This window comes from Leptosomus discolor, chromosome 2 (assembly GCF_034619465.1).
Source record: "Leptosomus discolor isolate bLepDis1 chromosome 2, bLepDis1.hap2, whole genome shotgun sequence".
Lineage (NCBI taxonomy): Eukaryota > Metazoa > Chordata > Aves > Leptosomiformes > Leptosomidae > Leptosomus > Leptosomus discolor.
In genome coordinates this window covers 65,687,356-65,695,659 of record NC_141392.1, presented here as the reverse complement: position 1 = coordinate 65,695,659, position 8,304 = coordinate 65,687,356, and the positions used below count along the sequence as shown (strand labels likewise).

The window sequence follows — 8,304 nt, the reverse complement described above, 5'->3', positions numbered from 1 at the left end:
TGAAGAAATTCCTGGTATTTCCTGGTTCCAGGCAGGCTGAAAAACACTGTGAGAATGTGTCGGCTTTCAGTATGTCCATTTATGGGCATGAATCAAAGGAACTGCAGGGAGGAAAAAAAGTGGAAAATGAGAGGAAAAATAAGTTAACTGAACTACTTCCTCTCTCAGATTCTTCTTGGGTTTTGGGCAAAGCCTTACACTGGTATTTCATCCCAACTTCTTGCTAACTACTTCCATATGTAGGCATAGTGTAACATCAGTTAAAGCTACGTTTAAGCACTGTTTTTAAATAAGTTAGGGTTTTGGTAGTAGGATGCAAAGTCAGAATGGCTGAATTACTGTATGTTTAGGTAAGAATGTTACTGTACCTTCTTACATTTCGTGTCCTTTTCAGTGTAATGTTATGAGTGCTTCCTGCAAGTGCGATGTTTGAAAAAGCCGTGCTACATGAAAAAAAAATGCAAATGATCTAGTTAAGAGTATGCTATTTCTAGTGGTGTCCAAAAAGTCAGTTTTCTCAGCTGAGTCCCCAGCTTTGTGAGACAAACAACTGGACACTGTTCAAAGATTTATTTCTTCCTGTGTGGTTATGGATCATTAAAACTGGCTCATTCTTGAAGAGTTTCTTAACTAGTGTCTTTTGGATGTTTCTTAACTCTGAGGAATCTGACAAATTTCCATCTGGAGAGTAGAGCCTATTTCATATGAAAGGGCTATAATCCGTGTCTGTTGTTCACATCTGTATTGTGTTAGAAAGCTAAGCTGCAAATCCATGCCAAAGTGTTATGGTACAAAAATCTGAAATACGATGGCTTAGAGTTATTTTGCAAATTATTTGATACTCTGGTCTCCAGCCACCTTCAATTCTTATTTAATGATTAATTGAGTACCATTTATTAAATGTGTATTGACTTTACGGTAGTCCTTTACCGACTGTATTATTAGTATTGCTGGAGATCCATTTTAAGGAGCCAGTCATTTGAATGAATATACTTTCATATATGAATAAAATACTTAAAAACTACAGTTGTAAACCTGCACAACAGGGTTTTCTGAGGACGCGAACTTCCAAAAGCAAACTTCCAAAACAAGGCATTTTGGAAGGAACATGAACCAATCTTTTCTCCCATGTAAGTGACTTTGGACTTTTGAACTCAAGTTTTTATTCTTGCATATACGCATCTTAGGCACAAAGAATGAAATCAGGAAACATCTTTACGGTTGAAAGGCCCACATTTTAACTGTCATTTAAGATGCCATGAATTCCACACAAGGGTTCCTTTTTCCCAGGATACCTTTGAAAGACAGTCTTACAAACAGTATGACGCTTACCTACACCTCTAGGAGACCTTACAACAACAAAGTATTTAAATTCCTTTACCTTCAGAGGTAAAACTGTCAGAGGTCTAACACCTGCAGAGTTGTGTAAAATGCATGCTTCTGTCAGGAGACTACATGTGTTCCTGGGGAAAAAAAAAAAAAAAAAAAAGAGTGCAAATCATTATAATGCAGTGATAGCTGAGAGTTATGATCCTTGATATGATCAGGGGAGAGCAACAACTCGCTAAACAGATTTGCATATGCAGCATACTTCCTTATTTTAATTCGCAGTGGCAACGGCAAACCGCCATTAAACTATTCTGACAGGGGGCTTCTTCCGTCCTCCCCTGCTTGGCCTGGGAAGCGGTGTGATAATTTGTCAGATGGCAGGCAAAGCAGCTGCATCATTGCATTACCTGGCAGAGCACAGGTCATGGTCCCGAACTGTTTGGGGGAGCCCCTTAATTAGAGATGGCCCTTCCTGAACCAGAGCACTGCTGCCGTTCTCTGGCCCTGCAGCCTTGCACGCTGGGCACAGCCGGTGGCCAGTGCCAGGGGAAGCCACAGCACTGTGCAGCTCAGGTGGCTGAAGTACAGCCCACACTGGAGAGGACTGGGAGCAGAACCTGAGCGAACCTCATGAGCTGGTCTAGAGGCTCAAGAGGTCGATGTTGTACGGCATGGCTGTTCCTTATCATGCCCAATACTAATTTCTAAAAGAACGCAGGGCAGGGTTGTTAACGAACGGGCTTGAGCAGCATCATAAATATCCCCTCATAAACACCTCATCTCTTAAGGGCATTAATCCCAACCTGCCAGGTATCTTGTGCTTCTTTCTGTTCTTCTGATCCTGAGAGCTTCTATAGTGATGGCTGTGAATGAAGTCCACGTACGTCCTGTCCTCGCTGGAACTAGAAATGACAGTTTTCTTGTTATTTGGGGGTGGAGCCACGGTAGCAGTGGGACAACCGGTCCTTGTGGTTGTGCGAGCGTCTGAAGTGTTTCCAGGGTGAACCGAACGGCTGCATCATATTCATAATCTGAAAAAAAAAAAAAAAAAAAAATGCTGGAGAGTCTCAGGGAGTATAAAAGCCAGAGGCTACCCAAAACTATTTCATATGGATACAGAAAGCCACTTCCTCATGCCAGGAGAATTCCTCGTATTTTTTAGAGGAAGAGGAAATGCTTCTATGGCCTTGTGCAAAGCCTGGTGAGGTCACTGGCAAGACTCCCATTGACTTCCCATTAGTTTTGGGCTCTGTTGTCCATCATTAGTCAAAGCTGGTGTTACACTGATCTGCCGCTAATGCTAGCTGAAATCAATGGGATTGGAAAGTGCTCAGGAAGGATGGACATTTTTGTAAGCTAACACTCTTTCACCACCAGGAAATTCCAGATTGAACTTGTTTGCCTGAAAAGGATTCTTGTTGGAGAGTACGTGCTTTTTTTGAAAACAAGAACTAATGCTTCTAGTGCAAAGGTTAATTTTAAATTCAAAGAATCCCCTCATCTTAATAAAGGGACAAAAAAAAGTCTGTTATTAATGTAGGACCCAGCACAGGACTGAAGCTTTCCTTTTAGCTTTAGGGAGATAGTGACTCAGAACTGTCCTTAGACTGTCTTTTGCTTATCTGAGAAGAATGTTTGGACCATTATCAAAATGTGTAGCTCTTGCACCACTTCTCATCTGTGGGCCCAAGAGTTTGAATCAATGGGCATTTTACAGACAGAACTGTCACGTAAAATGATTTGCCCCCAGTCATCAAACAGGAAGGTAACTCAGGTATTCGCCATGTGAGCTCAGTGCTCTGTCTACCATACCATGCTAAGGTCTTAATTCAAGTAAAACCACATCTAAGTTAGCTCTGCTCTGCATCAGAAGATCTTAAGAGACCCCTTCCAACCTGTGATTTTTATGGTACAACTCACTAACTCCTTACTGCAAATTTTACCAAATTTTGGACTTCCAGATTTGACTCGTAAGAGTCAGGAGCCACTTCCATGAAGATCCTTTTAAAACATTTTTCTTGCCTCAGTTGAAAATAAGTCTTAACCTGTGGAACACTTCAGTGAAATTAAGTACATTGCATAGTGTGTTACAGCAGGAGTTGAATGCTATGGTGACCAGCTGGCTCATTTAAAAGCCACCACACGTGATGCACGAGGAACCTGCTGCACTTTCCAATGCAACACAGAACTTGGCAAGGCAAGCCTGGCCCTGCCCTCCATTCTAAATTCAGAAGAGTAACAAACTACAGTTGGTTCACTAGTGAAAGAATAAGTAACCATAAATCATTAGCTTATTTGTAAGTGTATGTGCTTCTGGACAAACACCCCCCCCCACCCCCCCACTACTTGATTTTCATCTAGTGCAGAACCAAGCCCTTTTAAGAATACGCAAGAGGATAGTGAAGACTAAAGGTAAATGAAATACCAAGCCATTTATATAAAAAATATAAATACTTTATTTTCAACTAAAAAGGTGCAAACATGTAACTTTTGGTCACACTTCTCAACAAACAAACTGTCCCAAAAGAGCCATAGTCAAAGAAAGAAACAAATGCTCAAGTGGAGAGACTGGTGAGCTACAGAAGAGCCATTCTCCTTAAAGCCTCTTGTCCAATAAAGTGAAAGTAAGTGTATTTTGTCAGATGAATGTTTTGTAAGGATACAGGCACCTCAATTCCAACAACCTCCGTCTTGATCTCGACTCACCATTTGGCCCTATCTGAACAATTTCCACTAGAGTATCTATTTCATGCTTTGAATGCATTGTCAAACAAGCTTTAAATCCTACCTATCTTGTTCCAAAGAAGAAGGCTATCATTGAAATTTCAAAGCATTAAACAAAGGCACAAAACTTTAAATTAATTTAGATAACTGTACAAATATATATACACACACAGTATTTACAATATTAATAAAAAGTAGCTTGTTACAGGTAAACTAACTGCCACAAGCTGTCCAGTCTAATAGACATGATTCTGATTCTTGTTGACCAAGCCATACGAATCAGTGTCAGAGCTGAAACTTACTGTCCTGACTAACAGAACACCTTTTACTTAGCACTTCGCTGGGTGAGGGTTTGCATTCCAGCTGTTGCTGTCACTAAACCAGTGCCAGCAAACATGCTAACGGTCTCCTTCTCAATTGCACTACTAGATGAAGCACGCTATACCACATGAAGGGAGCTTTTGCTTGAATCTGCCTTTTCCTGCCTATTTCCCTTAAGCCCTTCACACCACCTCACGAACAACGTGTTCTGAAGCTGTGTCTTGCCGTGGTCCCGCTCTCCGTTTTACTTTCTTCTTCAAACCACCATTTGGGGTCAGTAGAAAAACTGTCTTAAGTCACATGGAGCAGTTTGTTGAAATTAAAAAAAAAACTGATTTAAATACCTTGTGCTATTGAATCATGTTTACAAAATGAGATGCAAATCAGTTCAAGTTGAGAATCTAGTTATCGTCTCCTTCTGGCTTTATGCCATGTCTCCATACATCTTTCTGTAGTACAGAGACTCAAAGATGTCATTGTCTCCAGGGCAGTTGTAGTGGCACGCGCAGGTCTTGATGAACATCATTTTCCTTTTCATGATCTCCCCATCAGGGCACTTGAACTCCACGGGGAGGGTGGCTGTTCTGTGGGGTGTGCAGCAGCGCCCGTCAGTGCAGACGCCACAGAACTTAGCTCTGTACGTCTTCACGCTGGTGCAGCCAGACAGCTCAAACTTGATGGGCTTGGAGATCTTGGGGGTGCGAATGCACTTTTTGCCTTTCTGTTAGGATATAAGCAAACACAAAATGTTCAGAAGGCAGGCTTTCACACAGCACCAAGCTTGCAAGCTAAAGGCAAGCACACACGCTAATCCTTATTATATTTCCATTAGGCAAGAGTGTCTTATATAGTGCCATAATACAACATGAGAGAAAGTTAAGGACATTAAATTTAAACTATTCGCCACTGGGGCAAAACTCAAGTTACAAAGGTGAGCCACTTGAAGCTGAATATCTGTCAGAACTGCACAGTTTTTTGATAAGACACTAGGTTTTTGCTAGTGGATGGAAGCATCCTAGTAGATCATACATAAAGATGAGACTACTTACCTTGATGTTCTCCTCCAGGTCTGCTTCGCAAGGTCTGACCATGCAGAGTCTACTCTGTTTCTCCAGTCTGCAGAACGCATTATCATTGGTGACCCTAGTGGAGATGCCCATGCCACAGGTCTTGGAGCAAGCACTCCATTCTGTGGTCTGCACAAGGCAGTTGTCCCGCATCATTGTTGGGTCTGGACCATAAGTGTCTTCCAGTCTGTAAGCTGCAGGAGACAGACAACCAAGATGAGACCAGGGCCTGACCTGACACCCTGCTAAAGGCTCTCTTCCCCTTCCTGAGAAATTCGGGCAGCCACACTTAATCTGTGGGGTGACACCACTTAACGCGGCTCTCCAGCTGCTGGGGTGCCTTATGTCAACCTGTCCCACTGCCTTCAACCTCCATGCAGGTGCCCCTTCCCCCCAGGCTCTCATCCGCAGAGGGACCCCCACTCACCAGCGAGAGCAGGTCCCACAGCGGTCTGCTCCTTGGCCTTGTCGCAGACCCACTCCTCGCAGCACTTCCCAGGGAGCTTCACCCGGCGCGGGTAGGGGCAGTCGGGGCTGGGCAGGCGGACGTCCATGCTGCAGAGGGGCACGCAGCCCACCGCCCCGTCCAGGCAGGTGCACTGGTACTTGCAGCTGCTCTGGAAGGACTCGCCGCTCCGGTACACCATGCCGCCGAAGACGCACGGGGCGCCGTCCCGAGCTGCGAGGGGCAGGAGGCGGAGGGTGAGGCGGGAGGCGCAGCGAGGCCGGGCCGCAGCCCCGGCTTCCCCCTTCCCTTAGACGCCCCCCGCCACCCCACCCCAGCGGGACCCCGTCCCTGTCCGTCCCCTCGGCTGGCGGCAGCCCCGGCCCCCACTCACCGGTGCAGACGCCGATCCTGCGGTTGGCGGGGGACCCGAAGTCGCAGAAGAGCCCCTTGTGGTGGTCGCAGGGGTCGCGCTCGGTGCAGAGCTCGCCCAGCTGTTTGGCGCAGACGCGGCAGCAGCCGCAGCCGTCGAGCACCAGGGAGACGCCGGCGGGGCAGGTGGGGCCGGGCCCCGGGCCGCACTGGCACTGCCCGCTGCACTCCTGGCCCTGCGTCTCCTGCAAAGCGGCGGGGAGAGAGAAGGGAGGGCGTCAGGGCCGCCGCCGGGACCGCGCCGGCCGGGGCAGGGATGGCGGCGCTGCGGGCGGCGGCACTTACCAGGCAGAGGAGGGCGAGAAGAAGGGCTACAGCGAAGCTGACAGGGGCCATCCCGCGGCGGTCGTCGGCTTGTGGGCGGCGCGGCGGCGTCGGGCTGCTCGGTGGAGCGGTGAGGTGAGGTGAGGGGAGGTGAGGAGAGGAGAGCTTCCCGCCGGGCGGTTCTCCTCAGCGGCGCTGCGCGGACGGGGCTGTCTGGGCGGTGGGCGCTGGGCCGGCAGTGGCTGCTCGGTGCTGGTGCTGCTGCTGCTGCTCCTCTCTGCTCCTTCCGAGTGCGGCGGGAGAGCGGCTGTGTGACTGCGGAGTGCTGGGGCGGCCGCCCCTTTATAGGCGGCGGCGGCGCGGCCTCGCCAATGGGCTGAATGGGGCCGCGGACAAACAGCGACATTCCGCGCATTCCTGCGCGCCGCGCCGCGCCGACCGCCCCGCCCCGCGCCGCCGCCGCCGCCCCGGAGCGGCCCTGACCCCTGACTCCCGCATTCCTCCGTCTGCGCCCCCCCCACCCCCTTCCATCGCCCCCCGTCTTTTTATTTTTCATCTTGATGTTTTTTAAGTGTGAGTCACCTCCGCTGCCAGCGGCCCTCGGGCACCCCCCCACCCCCCTTTCCACAACCCCCCCTTCACACGCACACCCCCGGCAGCGCGTTATTTCGAGGCGGGGCGGCGGATCGGGCTGGAAGGGGCGAGGGGGGCGGCGGGCCGGTTGCCAGGGGCGGCCGGGGGAATCCGTTATTTCCCGTCCTCTGTTCTCCCCGCTCGCCCCTCGTCGCTCCCCCGGGCAGAGGGGACGGGAGGCGGGTGGTTTGGGGGTGGCCCGAGCGCCCCGAGGGGGGGGGGGGGGGCGGCCGGCCGTCGGGGACCTCGCCTCGGGGTGCCCGGCGGCGAACGGTCCCGGAGCTTTGGTACCTCCAAAAAAAGGTATAATTACCCTAACGGGTATAAATTGGCTCTGTGTACCACTGAATCATACTGAATATTTGTAATGTGTTCCTTCCCTAATAGATGCTCTCTATGAATAGAGAGAGTGCCTATTTACTCTGAAATATTTGGCACAGCGGACGGAGTCTGAAGCGTGGAAGAAGTGGCTATTATTTTCCCACTGCCTGTGTGCAGCTGTCATCTCTGAGCAACACGTTCCTCGCACATCCCTGCTTCCCAACCTTGCTGATGGTCCAGCCCAGGATTACAAGAGGAGACTGGCGTGCCACCGCACTCAGCCAAAACCTCAGTGTTGTGGTTTGTATTTGACCGAACCCAAGACCCAAGCATTGTGGTTTGTATTAAATCACTGCAGATAACTGTTATGGTTTTCTTCTTTCATTTTTTTAACGAGGGGGATGGTTCTATCCCCACCTCCCCGTGTATCATTTGAATATTCAGTGATGTCATGTTGTTTGACCTCCGCTTTAACACAAGGAATGCCAGAGTTTTGGCTTTTGACCTGTAGAAGTATGTTAGTGTTTAATGAGAGAGACCAGCTTAGTGCATCTTCTTAGGCAAATTGAAATCTGATGGATATCTTACAAGATACCATCTTTTGCATGTAGGCTTTCTCCTACTGCCATACCCCATGTTCTTTCCATCCCTCCGTACTTCCACACTGTGATGCAGCAATATGTATGCACAGGATTCTTGAGGGAAAAAGGAATTTTTTTCGCGTAAATCCCCGGTAGGATATATTGTGTCTTAAAACTGTTATTTATA

General features: G+C 48.6%; 1 protein-coding gene across 1 annotated transcript; it reads right to left on the bottom strand.

Annotated features, from left to right (window-relative positions):
• Nucleotides 1–4,798: 4,798 nt before the first annotated feature.
• On the bottom strand, nt 4,799–6,654 carry CCN2 (cellular communication network factor 2). Its single transcript, XM_086461228.1, has 5 exons — nt 6,604–6,654; nt 6,281–6,503; nt 5,869–6,120; nt 5,424–5,635; nt 4,799–5,095 (listed from the first exon to the last, which is right to left on the bottom strand). The coding sequence occupies exons 1-5, from the start codon at nt 6,652–6,654 to the stop codon at nt 4,799–4,801; spliced, it is 1,035 nt and encodes a 344-aa protein (XP_086317354.1).
• Between the last annotated feature and the right edge of the window lie 1,650 nt (nt 6,655–8,304).